Source organism: Geotrypetes seraphini, chromosome 4 (genome assembly GCF_902459505.1).
Source record: "Geotrypetes seraphini chromosome 4, aGeoSer1.1, whole genome shotgun sequence".
In the NCBI taxonomy this organism is placed as follows: domain Eukaryota; kingdom Metazoa; phylum Chordata; class Amphibia; order Gymnophiona; family Dermophiidae; genus Geotrypetes; species Geotrypetes seraphini.
In genome coordinates this window covers 224501951-224518904 of record NC_047087.1, presented here as the reverse complement: position 1 = coordinate 224518904, position 16954 = coordinate 224501951, and the positions used below count along the sequence as shown (strand labels likewise).

The 16954-nt window shown below is 41.1% G+C and overlaps 1 protein-coding gene across 2 annotated transcripts in view; it reads right to left on the bottom strand.

Moving 5' to 3' along the window:
* Nucleotides 1-16954, bottom strand: part of POLR3A (RNA polymerase III subunit A) — a 192684-nt gene that overhangs the window by 156638 nt on the left and 19092 nt on the right. For both annotated transcript variants that reach the window (XM_033942449.1, XM_033942450.1), the window contains exons 4-6: nt 16677-16848; nt 7868-8022; nt 514-753 (exon numbers count right to left, since the gene is read on the bottom strand). In XM_033942449.1, the coding sequence (XP_033798340.1) occupies nt 514-753; nt 7868-8022; nt 16677-16848 (567 nt within the window). The remainder of the gene's footprint in view (nt 1-513; nt 754-7867; nt 8023-16676; nt 16849-16954) is intronic.

The window sequence follows — 16954 nt, the reverse complement described above, 5'->3', positions numbered from 1 at the left end:
GTCATATACTAGCAGGCACTATATAAAAACTTTTTTTAAAATTGGCATAAAAGTAAATGAAATGCTGCTGTTGCTATATACATTCCAACCAAAATTGTTTCAAGCAAATCTGAACTAGGTTATATAACCATGAAACCTCAAAATCTCTAAACACTAAACATACTGCATACTTGTCAAAATTATGTAAAGATAATTAATGCTGCTAAAACACAATAGAAACATGATCTTCTGGGACCCTACTTCATCAATAAAACAAAGTCCTTGATATTTGGGTATACTTCTATATAGCCATGAAATTCAACTGCACAGATATTGTGACCAAAAAAGGTAAAAAGGTTTGCCTAACTCTGTAGGGCATTTAAGTAAACTAAGATCCTATTTTTTTCCATGCAAGTAACTAGAGCATGTTTAAAATATATATTTATTTTAAACATAAATATAAATAATAATAAAAAAGGTTCAAGTGGCTGCAGATGTTGTACAGCATTTGAATTTTTCTGGAATACAACTAACCTTTTTGATTACATCATTGAGAAAGATGATCTCAGTCAGCTTCATAGTAAGATCATCCTCATTTGTGCCAGACTTGAGGTCACTGATGACAGATGGACGGATGCAAAGTGGAGGTACTAATAATCGAGTCAGGATCAGGTCCGAAGGCTTCCCTGCTTCTGGGTTCATCAACAGCAGAGGAACGTCTTCTGCAGGAACCCTTCTCAACAGGTTTAATACCGCCAAAGGATTCAAATTTTCCTACCAATGAAAAACATTCAGCTATGAAAACTTCTTGCATATATTCCCTTGTCCTGACTTTAGAGGAGAAACTGCCACCCTACCCCCTTCCCTACCAAACTAAGAGATTCCTACTTTGATGTAAGTGGGATGTAATTTCAGTTCAAGGCTTTTTCCTGGAATAGTAGGTTATAAAAACTTCCCTTGGTACCTGGAATTTGTGCTGCTTTTTTTTTAGCTGGTGTAGGTTTGTCTTGCCATTACTTAATAGGAGTTTTTTTTTTCTTTGCACACACAAGTCTAAGTGAATTTGAGCCACACTGTGCAATAACAGGATAGGTATGGCGACCTAAGAAACCATCATTGCAGAAGGCTCTAAAAAAAATAGCCTCTACAATCTAATTTCAATCTCTCCCTCTCCTCCCCGTGTCAAATCCCCCGAACATCACCTTAGTAAACACTAGAGGTCAGTTAACAATATAGATCTCATTCTATCTGATGCCCTCACTAAAACAACTGGGATATCCTTCCAATTGTGGAAATGTAGTTAAAAGATAACAGGGTCACAATAGGAACACTGTGTCCCCCTGGTTATCAAGCGCTTGTTGCTCACATATAGGGGGAGGGGTGGTTGCCATTGTAAAATCTGACCTCACCCCAATGCAGTCTTTGTAATGCCTTATCTTTTCCATAAGTGAAAAAAAAAAAGAATATATCTTCATCCTGATTTATAGAGCCCTTCAGTCTCCTATGAGTACCTTAGAGGAACTACTTACCATTATTTCCAAGTTAGTAGTATTTTACAAAAAGATTGTAATCCTAGGAGATTTTAATTTTGCTGATTATTCCGACGTTACCAGGGCCCCAACAGATTTCATAACTATAGTGTCAGACCTAAGTTTTCTCCAGAAAGTTATTCATTCTTTCAAATTTATTTTCTATCCCGTCCTCCTCAAAGAGCTCAGGATGGATTACCTCTCACACACTCCTCTGGGTCACATACTAGACCTGATCTTTACACCAGAACCAGCATTTGACCATAAACGATCAACTTTACCAACACACCTGTACCCTGATCCGACTATCACCTAATTTCCTCCACTCTCATCAATACCAAAACAACCTTTTAACAAGGATAAATTCCAAACCAAGAAACTATTTAACCCTGATTCAGTTGACCTGGAGACATTCTCAGACAGAATCACCAAACTTACATGTGAGATGTGTCACCCTTTAAATCCTTTGAAAACACTACCTTACCTTGGCACTGAAGAATAAAAACCCTCTACAAGAGCTTAGCAGATGTCAAAGTAATTAAATCCAAACCCCATAAATTCTCATCTCCATGATTCACTGACATCATTAGAAAAAAAAAAAAAAAAAAAAAGAGAGAGAGAACTGGGAAAAATGGAAAAGAGATTATGTAAAACCAAAGATGCAGACAAGTCCCTCAGAAAAGAATTGTTGCAAGAGTATAAACTGGCCACCCAGGAAGCCAAAAAGTCTTACTATTCCCAATTATTACTGAAAGCCCCTAATAGATAAAGGGGCATTTTTGCATTGATGAAAAAAATGTATTTACGGCTTCTCAAGTAACTAGCCATAATCTACAAACTGATTTAGTCCAATAAGCCCTCTCTTTTTTTTTTTTTTTTTAAGAAGAAAATAAAACACAATAGCTCCAACCTTAACTCAAATTTTGAAAGAAAAAAAAAAAAATCCCAACCACCACCAAACTCCTATTATTGAAACCCTAACACATTTAAAAACTTCTTCTCACAAGATCCTCACAAAGATAATGGACTCACCACCACCTTCTGCCTTAGCTCTTTATCCTTGCCCATACAGCCTCTTAATGTTGATAAAAAAGGCCTTCCTATAATCAATCCTATGGTCTTATCAATATCTCCTTAAACCTGGTGCAGTACCCAAAAGCCAGAAATTTGCAGTTGTTTGGCCCATTTTAAGAATAGCCACCTTGGATCCCAACGTACTGAGTAACTACAGGCCCGTTTCCAACTTACCATTCATATCCATGATCCTAGAAAAAGGCAGTCTTAATGCAACTGCAGAATTTTATTGACAAATCAAGAAGCTCTCTCTCTACCTACCAGTCAGGATTTTGGAAATTATACAGCACCAAAACAGTCCTAATTGATATCATCAATGACTGCCAAGAGTCTACTGGACAAAGGCAGAGACATGCTACTGGTCCTTTTAGATTTAAGCATTGCCTTTGACACCCTTGACCATCCCCTTCTCCTATCTAGGCTTCCAATTATTGGGATTTCCAATATAGTGCTGCGCTGGTTCTCTTCTTTCTTGGACCAAAAATCCCAAAGTGTACTGCTAGGAACAACTATGTCACCTTGCTGTCACCTTTACATCAAATCAAATTGCCCTAAAATACTAAAATTTGAATACACTCCTTTGCCGATGACTTTCAACTATATCTCCGACTAGGCCCAAACTGTAGTACCCAAATCACCAAACTGCAAAACTGTCTTCTGGGAATTAAAAACTGGATAACTATAGTTGAATCCAGCCAAAACCAAACTCCTCTGGAAACAGAGAAAACTGCACCTTACGCCCCCTTCCCTGTGAATCTGCCACCCTGACAGCCAAAGACCAAGTTCAAAGTCTGGGAATAATACTTGACTCCAACCTATCAATAACAAATCATATCTCCCAGGTTATATCAACCTCATTCTACTACCTGTGCCAGCTACAAAAAATTTGGTTGCACTTCTGAATCGGACGTTACTCAACTTCTCTATACTCATATATTTGTCTCATCAAGTATGAACTATTGCAACATTCTAACATATAGGGGTCCTTTTACTAAGGCGCGCTAGCCAATTTAGCATGCACTAAATGCTAACGCATCCATAGAATATAATGGACGCGTTAGCATTTAGCGCGCACTAATAATTAGCACGTGCTAAATCGGCTAGCGTGCCTCAGTAAAATGACCCCTATATGTTAGAATGTCTGCAAAAATTCTACATCTCCAAAGCATGCAAAATGCAGCAATTTGTCTACTGAAGAACTTTTTCATCCATGACCCCAGCATTAATATCCGCACACTGGTTGCCCATTACCAAGTGTTGCATCTTTAAGAGCCTGGGCCTGGCCTTTGAAGTCTTACACAATATGGTCCCTTTCTTTTTACTGGAAAAGCTTCCACCCTATTTTCCAAGACAACCATTATGGTCACAGGGGGAGAGACAGCTGTATATACCTCCCAGATGGTCTCTCCATTTGGAGAGTGCTGCAGGCGAGTCTACTCCCACTTCCAGCAGAAACTCTTGAGTCAAATTCCAACATTCATCAGATCTTTGGAAGGACTATTGAACTTTATCTTTGTTAACATTCGATATACCACTGAGACAAGGTCTACAAAGACATCAAAGTGGTTCAGGAAAGCAGACAAAACCTACTTTTTCACATTAACTTGCCAAAAAATGAAACCCTCTGTTGTATATCACATGCGTAGACTTTTCCATAAGTGAAAAAAAAAAAAAAAAAGAATATATCTTCATCCTGACTGTTGTATATTATGGGGCTCATAATCAAGAGAAAAACGTCCAAAAACCGGCCTAAGTCGGTACTTGGACGAACATTTCTCAAAAACGTCCAAGTACCGATGATAAAACCGGGTTTTGGACGTATTTCTAAATGACCTAGGCCTTCATAGTGCCGCTCAATGGCCAAAGCTAAACGGGGCGTTTCGGGAGGAGTCTCGGGGCGGGAGTTGGGCAGGATGTGGGCCGGCTTAGACTTAGTCGTACAGCATTTATAACCGAAAGTTTTACAACAGAGCACAGACGGAACTTGGACGTTGTGACTTAGACCATGTAAAACATGGTCTAAGTCACAAAAACCCACAAAAAACCACCTAAAGTCAGCAGATAAGCACTGCAAACACATAAAACAGACTCCCCACACACTACCCCAGTGATCACCAACCCACCCACCCCCATAAAAATTGTAATCATAACTTTAAAATTCAGCCTCCAGACCATCATCACCTGGCCGCCTGGCATAGGAAAGCCTAGTCGTCCAGCACAGAGGCGGCTTAAATCATCTTGGAGGTGGATTAGGGACCCATTGAGAGGAGGACCCATGCCCATAAGCTCCTGTAATCACTGCATTGATACTGAAACATGTGCACTGCCCTATACACCCCCAAAACCCGTTTTTACTGGCATATAAGTGGCTCCTGCAGCCATAAGGGCTATTAGGGTGGTAGATAAGTGTGTTTAGGGGATTCTGGAGGTGGTTTGGGGGGCTATAGGGAGGAGAAGCCATGGCACCCTTTTTGTGAAGTTCACAGCAGTGCCCTGTAAAGTACCCCACTATTTAGGTGGCATGTCTGGGTGTGCAGTCCATCACTTTGCAGACCCCTCCCATGTCCAACAGGGCTTGTCCTAGGTGTTTTGGACTTGGACGGAAATGTGGTATAAAGATAGACGATTTAGTGGCTCGGATGATCAGATCGGCAGGACGTATAATTAGACGATTTTTGAAAGTAAAAAAAAAGTTGGACGTATCTTTCAAAAATGTGTCTTAGGCTCTTTTTAACTTTGGACGACTTGCGAATGGATGTAAACGGACTTAGACATCCCTTTCGATTATGCCCCTCCACGTGTGTAGATTAATAAAGCACCAGGTTGTAATGCCTAGCTACCTAATTGTACTAAGTTTTGTTTGACCCTGCTGATGTATGTTATGTATAGAATCTGTACTTCCTAGCCCCTTAGTTATACTATGCATGTTTGATCTGTAACCTGTTCTGGGCTCTCCTAGGATGACAGGCTAAAAACTAACCAAATAAATAAATTCATTTTAGGGTTTTGAGTCTTGAAAGCTCCTGCATTACACGGCTCAAACTTGCTAAAAGTTATATAGTGCTGAGAGAAAAATTTCTGGAAGTTGTCATAGAATACCGGTGGGGCAGGGAATATGGTTTGTTGAAGCAATGACTGAGCACTGGTGTGGATGCAGCTAGCTATAAGGGGGGGGGGGAGGAGGAGACGAGAGAAACTGGGTGACAATAGGGAGAGAAACTAAAATTATAAATAGGCTAAGTGGGGAGGAGGACTGCTGGCAGAATACTTTTGTTAGTATTCGGCAATGATGCCTTAAGGCTCAATTTACTAAAGCTTGTTTTTCCCCAATCCATGTGTAACTAAAAAGGAAACTTAGTAAAACAGGGCCCTAAAAGGTGCTGCAGTAGAGCATTGATATTTTTCAATAAATTGGGGGTTTTGTAATGTTTTGAAAGTTAATAAAGAAATGTTAAAAGAAATCCTATATTTTATTGGAAGAAAATGTACTTTTTGTAACAGAGGAGTTTCATGGTCGAATTTATTAGAATTCGTAATGAGCTTGATGGCGACGTTTTGAATTATTTGTAGGCACCTGATTTCTTTCTGTGTAATTCCAGTAAGTAAACTGTTACAGTAGTTTAATTTCGAAATGATTAAAGAGTGGACCAGAATATTTAATGACTTGGGTTCTAGAAATTTAGAGATTGAAAGGTTCATGCGGAGTTTGAAGAAACAGGATTTAACCACGTTACTGATGTGTTCATGGAATTAAAGTTTTTTGTCAAAAATGACCCCTAAGATTTTTACAGATGTTATGCAATCCAGTGGGATATTATTCAGTGATATTGGGGCGCATAATGACAATCCCTTCTATCCAAAGGAAAAATCATTATTTTGGTTTTAGTAGTGTTTAGTGCCAACATGTTTCATTCAGCCATAACCTAATTTGGTCAAGTTTTTGATTGATATCATCAATTTCTTTAAAAGTTTTCTGGATTTAAAGGATGCAATAGCTGCATGTCGTCAACTTAAGCAAAAGTGGAGAATCCAATGGACTGACAAAAGAGTCATGAGCAGGGATAAAAAAAAGATATTAAATAGTAGTGGTGAAAGTATAGAACCTTGTGGTACCCCACGTTTGCAAGTAAAGTGGTCCGACGATGAATTATTAAATGTAACTTTAGACAGATGATTAGAGAAATAAGGCTGAAATCATTTGAATACTTGATCAGAAATCCCGATTGATGCAAGTCTATGTAGAAGGAAGGAATGATCAATAGTGTCAAAATCTGAGGAAAGATTGTGGGAAATGAGAACTACGGAATTGTGGTGATCGAAGTGGTATAATAAGGTTGTTGTCATCCCCAAGAGCGAGTACTCTGTCAAATGATTTTTCCAGAAACCTGTTTGATGAGGGTGTTAAACGTTAGTAGATTCGATGAATTCTGAGATCTGATTAAACACCAATTTTTCAGTCATTAACTTGTATTTCTGTAGAGGGAGGGAGGGTTTTCTATCCTAATATTAATTCTTTAGATATTAAATGTAGTATATAATATTTAAGATATTATAGAACATAGGTATTGACTGAAATGTTACATGAAAGTTAATCAAGTGTATATATATACAATTTCAAATGATTTCATCTGATACACTTGTTGTAATATGTAAAAATGAATAAAGAATTAAAAAAAAAAAAAAAAAGAAAGAAAGAAAGGACTACACAAAAAGGCCTGCAATTCCTAAAACACGTCTCGTGGAAATAATGGCTATCAAACCGCTTTAAGAGTAAGCTCCTTCAACGTACAGGCGCCAAGAGGCTCAGAAGATGAATGAGCACAGAGAACTAGATTGAGATCCCAGGCAGGAACCGATGGCTGAACTGGAGGCTGCAGCAATTTTGCAGCTCTCAAGAACAAAATAACTTCCGGAGAAGAGGCAAAATGCTTATCCCACAAGAGATCACAAAAGGAAGACAAAGCGGCAATCTGCGCCTGCAGGGAGGACCCGGCAAGGCCTCATTCCAGGCCATCCTGTAGAAACTCCAGGATATGAGGCAAAGCAGCTTGAAGAGTGTAAGAGGGACTGCACAGCCCTCTTGCACTGTGGTCAAACGTTAGTATCTTAGTCTCTACCTGCTGGAAGAGAAGCATAAACCCATCCATTTCTGTGCCGGTCTAGAGGGATGCTAAAGAAAAAACATTTGTCTTAAGGGGCATGAATTATGAACCCAATTACAACTTACTCTGGCAATTAAGTTTCCCTGGGAAGTGGATATCCACAATAGACTTACTCTAACTCACCTGCGCTTTCCCCAGCAAAGATTCCACTTCTTTGTTATGCTCGATGGCTGTTTCAAAAGACTGAAGGAAATAGGATACTACAGGATCCATCACTTTCTTATTAGTTTTATACTTCTCATGGATTATCTTTAATAACCCACACTTCTTCACAGAACCTGAACAGAAAAGAAAGGAAACTCTTAAAAATAAACAAAATCAAATTCTCTAATTTAAACTATTAGTGAAAAGCATAGAATAAAAACCTGTAAAATGCAAGAACCACAGAAAAGGTTTAAATTTGGGGGGTAAAACAGCGCAAAGCATTAACTTTAAAAATAGCACCTACCCTTCCAAATGCAGACTATTTGGTCAACTAGATTGTTGAATGTAAGTTCTGGGAGGAGATTTTACATACTTATTCCCATCACACATGTAAATACTGGATACAGCCTCACTTTTAGGACTGTTCACTGGGAAAGTAGCATATAAAGTGAAATGTAGTTTTACCTGCTAAAGAAAGATTAGGTTTTTACCTCAATAATCTTCTTTCTTGTACATGATGTGTCTAGTGGGCCTGAACCATATGGTTTTGCATCTTGAGATAGATGACAGGAGCCTATGGGAGACTTTTACAGGTTGCGAGATCTATTCCTGCATTTTGCTGAAGTTGCTGAAGTCACAGGCTTGTGCAAACTGGTTTCAGTTCAGATGCTGAAATGCTAATGTGTGGCATGTGAGTGTGTGGATTTCTTGCTGTGAAGTTTCTCAAGGACACCAACCAGTGCTGGAAAGACAATGAGCTATTTAAAAGAGCTGAAAGAAAATGCCAGTCAGCCAGACACTCCATCATCCGGGAACTTAAGAACTGATAAAGTGATGCCAGGCTAATATGCTGACTTCAAGCACCTGTTATAATGGCCACTAATATTTATATATAGTAATCCAGCCTCTAAAATAACCAATGATATTAACTTATAGGTATAGTCTGGATATTGTGTTTAAAGCAAAAGTTCTTATTCATGTGTATAAGACGCCTCAGCCCCACCACTCCACCGCAGAAAAGAATTTTTATCATGCGGGAAGCATAGTGTGGTGCTTCATCATTGGCTGTCTACACTTGTTTATTATTGATATTATCTATCGTGTACTATTAGCTTGTATATCTAATAATGTTCAATCGCAATGCTTCACTTATAGTAATATTAATGATATTAGTGATGTTAGTACTTAATGGTTAAAGTAGTACTTATCTCAGCCAAACCAAGGGAGCCAGACCCGACATGTTTCGCACGGCAATCGTGCTTTTTCAAGGGTCTCCCTGAAACATATAAAAAGCATGCTATAATCGTTTACAGAAGCAGGGCTGAAATGTATAGTTAAAAACAGCCCCCTCTCCTTCAGTTGTTATGCTATTCCAAATAACTTACCGAGGTCGCCGCCGTCATCCGACTCCAAAAATTTAGTAAGCCAAAAGATGGCGGCGGCGTCCTCAGTCCTCAATTTAAATAGTTGTTGCATACGTTGTAAACTCCTCCCCAGGGAACCCCTGGTATGAATGGTTCTCGGAGTCTGTCCAATGGGCGGCAGGGGGAGGAGTTTACAACGTATGCAACAACTATTTAAATTGAGGACTGAGGACGCCGCCGCCATCTTTTGGCTTACTAAATTTTTGGAGTCGGATGACGGCGGCGACCTCGGTAAGTTATTTGGAATAGCATAACAACTGAAGGAGAGGGGGCTGTTTTTAACTATACATTTCAGCCCTGCTTCTGTAAACGATTATAGCATGCTTTTTATATGTTTCAGGGAGACCCTTGAAAAAGCACGATTGCCGTGCGAAACATGTCGGGTCTGGCTCCCTTGGTTTGGCTGAGATAAGTACTACTTTAACCATTAAGTACTAACATCACTAATATCATTAATATTACTATAAGTGAAGCATTGCGATTGAACATTATTAGATATACAAGCTAATAGTACACGATAGATAATATCAATAATAAACAAGTGTAGACAGCCAATGATGAAGCACCACACTATGCTTCCCGCATGATAAAAATTCTTTTCTGCGGTGGAGTGGTGGGGCTGAGGCGTCTTATACACATGAATAAGAACTTTTGCTTTAAACACAATATCCAGACTATACCTATAAGTTAATATCATAGGCTAATATGCTGAGGCACTGATATTGATGTACCCGTGTGAAGAATGGAAACTTGAAGAAAGTTCTAGAAGCTATGCCTGTCCAGGGCCCCCCAGGGTTGAATGGAGGCGTGGACTAGGAGAGGGTTAGATAGGCAGTTGGTCTTATCCAATAGGGCAATACATATTGCAAGCCAGGGGGAGGGTCTAAGACACAGACATCTTCTGTATAAAACTCCATGCAGTGGCAGAGTTTCTTTAGAGACACTGCGCCATACTTACAGAAAAATGCTGGCACTGTTCGTATGAGGTTTTTTTCTCTCCATTGTATATGTCCAAAATGATTTATTTCTGATTTGACAAAATGCTGCTATAATACTTATTATTAGAATAAAAAGTTATTTGCTTTGGAATATACAATGTAATCTTGTAGGTTTTATTTTTATTTTTTTCTCTTTTCCTTCACGAAGGACCCCCAGTGAGGAAAAGTAAGCAGCCATTTACTTCAATCTGAACCTGTAAATTGCTTGCTGAAAACTGTCAATCATTTTTTTAACTCCACCTCCTTCCCAGGGAACTGCTCCTGCCTCCTCAGTTCATACAAACGCAATCAAGTAGCACTGTAATGAAAAGACAAAACCAGTTGAGGGAAAACAGGGAAGAATTCTCAACAGTACAATTCTGTTCTGCTCTGTAACAAACATTAATAGCAAACTCTAAAATTCAAGCAGCTGCTATAAAACAGATACAAAAACATGTTCAACCAGCACTAATCTTATATAGAGCTTGTAGATACTCACATGTCCCACTATCCAGCAGAGACCTGAAGCAGACTATATGCTCTCAAGTGTTTCTTTTTTATTCTCTCAGCCTACTTGAAAGACAGATTTTTCCAGCTCCAGACTAATTCTGCTGCAGAAGGCCGGCTAAATCCAAATATACGGTAAGACCTTAAACTTTTTCTGGTACAATGCATCTAGCGGTCCTGAAATGTAGGGACATACCAAAGCAGTCCCCATAGTCTAGGGCAGGCCCACTGAGCCTGCTTTCAGAACAGAGGACCCCAAAACGGCATCTTTCTAGGCATCCTTCTAAAGACCCTAGTAAAGGTACGGAGGGTAGACCATGTAGCCACTCTACAGATATCCTTGGGTGAGACAGCCCTAGTGTCCACACAGAGTTCTCTGGTGGAGTGAGCTTTCAATGCGACTGGCAGCTGCTTACGGGATTGATGGTCAGTCTAGAGGAGGTGTGTAGGCAGATTGATAGGCTTAAGAGCGATAAATCCCCGGGACCGGATGGCATCCATACTAGGGTCATCAAAGAACTGAAAGGTACCATAGCTGAACTGCTTCAACTAATAGCCAATCTGTCGATCAAATCGGGAAAGATTCCAGAAGACTGGAAGGTGGCAAATGTTACGCCGATCTTCAAAAAAGGTTCAAGGGAAGATCCGGGAAACTACAGACCAGCGAGTCTGACCTCGGTACAAGTAAAGATGGTAGAGTTGATCACCTTGACGGACATGGGCTGATGAGGACCAGTCAGCATGGTTTTAGCAAAGGCAGATCGTGTTTGACGAACTTGCTGCACTTCTTTGAGGGAGTAAACAGACAGATAGATAAGGGCGACCCGGTCGACATTGTATATCTAGATTTTCAGAAGGCATTTGACAAGGTTCCGCATGAACGACTACTTCGGAAAATTGTGAGCCATGGAATCAAGGGTGAAATACTCACAGGAATTAAAAACTGGCTGGAGCATAGAAAACAGAGAGTGGGGGGTAAATGGACAATACTCTGACTGGAAGAGCATCACCAGTGGGGTGCCGCAGGGCTTGGTGCTTGGACCCATGCTCTTCAACATCTTTATAAACGATCTGGACATTGCTACGACGAGTGAGGTGATTAAATTTGTGAAGACACAGGGGGATTGCATAGATCTGCAACGTGACATAATCAGGCTCGAGGAATGGGCATCAACATGGCAGATGAGGTTCAACGTGGATAAGTGTAAAGTGATGCATGTAGGTAACAAAAATCTCATGCATGAATACAGGATGTCCGGGGTGGTACTTGGAGAGACCTCCCAAGAAAGAAACTTGGGAGTTCTGATCGACAAGTCGATGAAGCCGTCCATGCAATGTGTGGCGGCGGCAAAAAGGGTGAACAGAATGCTAGGAATGATAAAGAAGGGGATCACGAACAGATTGGAGAAGGTTATCAGGTCGCTATACTGGCCATGGTGCACCCTCACCTGGAGTACTGCATCCAGCCCTGGTCGCCGTACATGAAGAAGGACACGGTACTACTCGAAAGGGTCCAGAGAAGAGCGACTAAGATGGTTAAGGGGCTGGAGTTGCAGTACAGTGAAAGATTAGAGAAACTGGGCTTTTTCTCCTTCGAACAGAGGAAATTGAGAGGGGACATGATCGAAACATTCAAGGTACTGAAAGGAATAGACTTAGTAGATAAGGACAGGTTGTTCACCCTCTCCAAGGTAGGGAGAATGAGAGGGCACTCTCTAAAATTGAAAGGGGATAGATTCCGTACAAACGTAAGGAAGTTCTTCTTCACCCAGAGAGTGGTAGAAAACTGGAACGTTCTTCCGGAGTCTGTCATAGGGGAAAACACCCTCCAGGGATTCAAGACAAAGTTAGACAAGTTCCTGCTGAACCAGAATGTACTCAGGTAGGGCTAGTCTCAGTTAAGGCGCTGGTCTTTGACCAGAGGGCCGCCGTGTGAGCGGACTGCTGGGCATGATGGACCACTGGTCTGACCCAGCAGCAGCAATTCTTATGTTCTTACTGCTGCCAATATATGTAGAGGAAATGGCCATCTTAATCCATCTGGAAAATCAAAGCTTTAGATGCCAGCCTACCTTTCTTGGCATGACAGGCCAGAACAAAAATTGATCCAATATGTGAAACTTATTAGTAACTTCAGGGTACCAGAGGAGAGCTTGCTTGACATCCAGCAAATGCAATGCCTTGTCTTTTTTTCTTTGACCCCATAGGGTAGAAAGTGGGTAAACCGACTTCCTGATTAACATGGAAAGCTAAGACAATATTTGGTGTTATGCCAGTTATGCCCCAGCATATTACTGATAATTTTGTTTATGTATTCTCAAGTCTGCTGACCTGAACTCCTTACCCCCAAAGAAAAGTAATACCAGATGGTCTCTACAATATAACCTTGCTTATTTGAGATCCTGACCTCTTTGATCTGACTTCCTTGACCACACCAAAAGGATAAGTAAAGACAAATGGCCTCTGTAACACCTTCTTGATAGCATCAAAGAGACAGTGCAACACCTATCCTGACTTCCTTTATTTGAGTGACAAATGGATAGCATCAAAGAGACAATAAACTGCAACACCTCCTTGCTTATTTGAGATCCTAACCTCCTTGATCTTCAAAGGGACAGTGAAACCAGTCTCATGGGAAAACAATTACTGCAAACACCTCCGTCTGACATCCTGACCTGGGTGTTGTCAAAACACAGAACAAAAGAGCAGGACTAATTGTAACAGCAGGACCAGCTGTTTATGCTTTTACTATGAACTCCGCAGTGTGCATCCTATATAAGACCGGGATTCTGACCCTGACAGCAGAATCCATGACGTTTGGCCACGTCTCACGGGACAGTCCTTTGGTCTATCCATCTATCTATTGCAGGGGTTCCCAATAGTGAGGATGGTCTGGGGTCAAGGTGAGGATAATTTATATTTATATATATGTATAATAAAGTGTTATTGTTTATGCTTTATATTGTCTGGGTGCTTTTCTGAGTGTTACTGATCATCCCACCTGTCAGAAATTAGTGGCAGAACATTTGGTAAGGATGGGACTGTGCATAAGGAGAGCCCTGCTTCCATAATTTTGAGGAATGGCTCCTGCAGAAAAGAGCTTGCAACTCAGGAACTCATCTTACTGGTATAATCACCACCAAGAACACTGTCTTGACCATAAGATCCGGAAGAGAAGCCTCCCTTAAGGGCTCATATGGAGGGCCACTGAGACCCTACAATATTATATTAAGATTCCAGGAAAGGAAAGGGGGACACACTGGAGGGTGCAACCGAAGAGCCCCTTTAATGAACCAGGTGACATCTGGGTGAAAGGCCAGGAAGCCTCTGTTCCCCCCACGCTTGGAAACAGGAACGGTCTGCAATCTGCACTTTTAATGGTCCAACTGACAGATCCTTCTGAAGTCCCTCCTGCAAAAAGTCTAAGACTTCTGAAATTGAAGCTCTACACCTTCCATAGCACACCATCGCTGAAAGGACTTCTGGGCCTTAGTATAGGCTGCCACCGATGATGGCTTCTTAGCTCTGAGCAAAGTAGTGACAACCACATCAAAATAAAACTTGCTTGTCAGGACCCCCAACTCAAGAGCAATATCATAAGCCCAACGTGTTCCAGATTCTTGATAGGGATCAGTTCCCAAGTGAGAAGATCCACTTAAATCGGCAGTCTTAGGCCTTCATCTATCTGGAGGTGAACTAGGTTCGCATACCATGGTCTGTGGGGTCAAATCAGGCACCATCAAGCCTAAATCTGCTTCTGAAGCTTCAGTCTGCACAGCTCTGGAAGAAAAACCTGGCCCAAGGTTGTATCAAACAAGTCTCCCAGGTACTTCAGGTGCTGGTCTGCTCCAGCTGACTCTTCTTGAAGTTGAAAATCAATCCCAAGTCCTGGAAGAGTTGCACCACTCTCGAAACCACTAGTTCACCTTCCTCTTTGGACAGAGCTCTGATGAGCCAGTAGTCCAAATATGGCCAAAGGGGAGCACCGAGAACTGAAAATGCTGCTCTAGTACATGAAACTGCAAGTACCTCCTGTGAGCCGGGAAAATGAGAATGTAGAGATAAGCCTCCATCAGATCAAGAGGAGACGAGAAAATCTCCCGGTACCATTGCTGTTATGACCAACCAAAAACTCTCTTTCAGGGTTACTGACCAACTTGAGGTCCAGAATTGGCCTCCAGTTGTCTGAGTCTTTCTTTGGTATGATGAAGGATATGGAGTATCTGCCCAAGTCCGATTCTTTGTCTGCTACCAGCTCTACGGCACGAAGATCGCACTGTAGCTTGGACTCTGAGGGCTCTCTCCAGTCAGCCAGCCAGAGAATCTACAAAGCAGTCTGGAAGGGAGCACAGAACACGATTTTGTAACAGTCCCAAACATCTTCTAGGACCCAATGGTCTGCGCAAATCTGAGCCCAGACCGACAGCCTGCTCCCTATTGGGGGGAAAAGGGGGCTCAGCCCCTATCATGGCATCACTGATTTCTTAGAGCAGGGGTGTCAAACTCAATCACACTAAGGGGCCGAAATCCAAAACATAGGCAAAGTCGCGGGCCAGACTCTGCCCAATCTCCGCCCCCAGACCCCGCCCCATAATATATATACTAATTATAACAATTTTTTCCATTCATTTTATATATATGCGGCTGTGCAGAATATTACTGGAGGCAGGAGAGGTACTCATGCTCCTCCAACCCTGCGTACATTGTACTGCTGGACCAGACCAGTAGGGAGGTGGAGCTGGAAATCAAGAGGGCAAGCCTATGGTTATAATCAGCGCCTCCCCTCCCCCCCCCATCCTTCGCTGCCTCAATTTTCTCTTATAGTCTAGCTTCCTCCTCTCTTCAGCAGTAATTTAATAGTGCCGGCCAGTAATTTATACCTCTGGTGTGGTGTCAACTTTAGCATGCCAGAAGGGCACCAGAAATGAATTTAACTGTGCCGGCCCTAGGCTTCTGGCCCTTGTACTCTGGCTCAAGAGTAAGGTTTCACTTTCAAGGTTCAAGGTTGCATTTATTTGATTAACTGTCTAAAGCCAAGCTGTCAAAGTGGTGTACATTACATTAATATCCAAAGGGAGACATAGAAATACAATATAATTGGAAAGAAGCAAAGATTCATCAAGCTTGTTGTGTTCCACAGGGCCTAATGATCAACAGATGTCCACCTGCTCTAATGATAGACGGTTTCATGTATTAAAAGCAAGTCGCAACAAATATTTCTTTAATAAAACTTTAAAATACAAAGGAAAGGAGTCCACCATAGTGATAGGGGGAAGGGTTACCACAATGTGGGCCCTACCACACTGAACATTGATTTCTGAAATGTACCAAGGATATATTCTGTACCAAAGGGACATTCAATAAATGTTGTTAACTGGAACACAGGGCCCATAATGGAATATAGGTCTGTAGAAATGTCCTGATCTTTTTAACTTTATTTTCCCAACAGACAAGCAAATAGTCAGCCCAAAACACAAATTTCCTCCACCCCTTTTTATTTCTGTTAGCTAGGTCGTGAATCTACTGTACCAACCAAAACAACCCTACCCTTTTCTCTACCTCCAGCAATACTGTCAAATTCCAGAGTGCACCAGCTGTTATACTGGTAATCTCAATAAAAGCTTTACCTGCATTTGTTGGTGGGAAGAGGGATAACTCACTTGTTTGGACTGGTCTAGCAAAAACACTAAGGAAGATTTGAAATAAAGTGTCCTTAATGTCCTTTTGAGAGGAGATGAAAGATATCAAAATGGTGAACAGGTTTACAGATCCTTGACTGCCTGGACAAGTTGTAAGAAAGCTTGTTAGACGTTGGTGCTAATAATTTCTGGACTGGTCTAAAACTCTCTGCTCTAGGTAGTGCACTTTATACACTCTCACCATTAAAAGCACCACAGTGATGGCAGCTGTTTTTTTTCTTGCATTTGTCAGCAATTTTCTTTTTCAGGCCTCGTTTCTGTAGGTAGGTCAGTCCAGGTCGCTTCAAGTAATCCAGAAACTGCTTCCTTTCCTCAGGAGACAGCATGATGCGTGAGCATGTTTTACATATCATCTTTAAATACAAAAAAACACACACAAAACACATTTATTTGTTTAAAGTGATAAAGAAGTTCTTCATTCAGCACAAAAAGGAAAAGCCAACTACCGTATTTTCACGC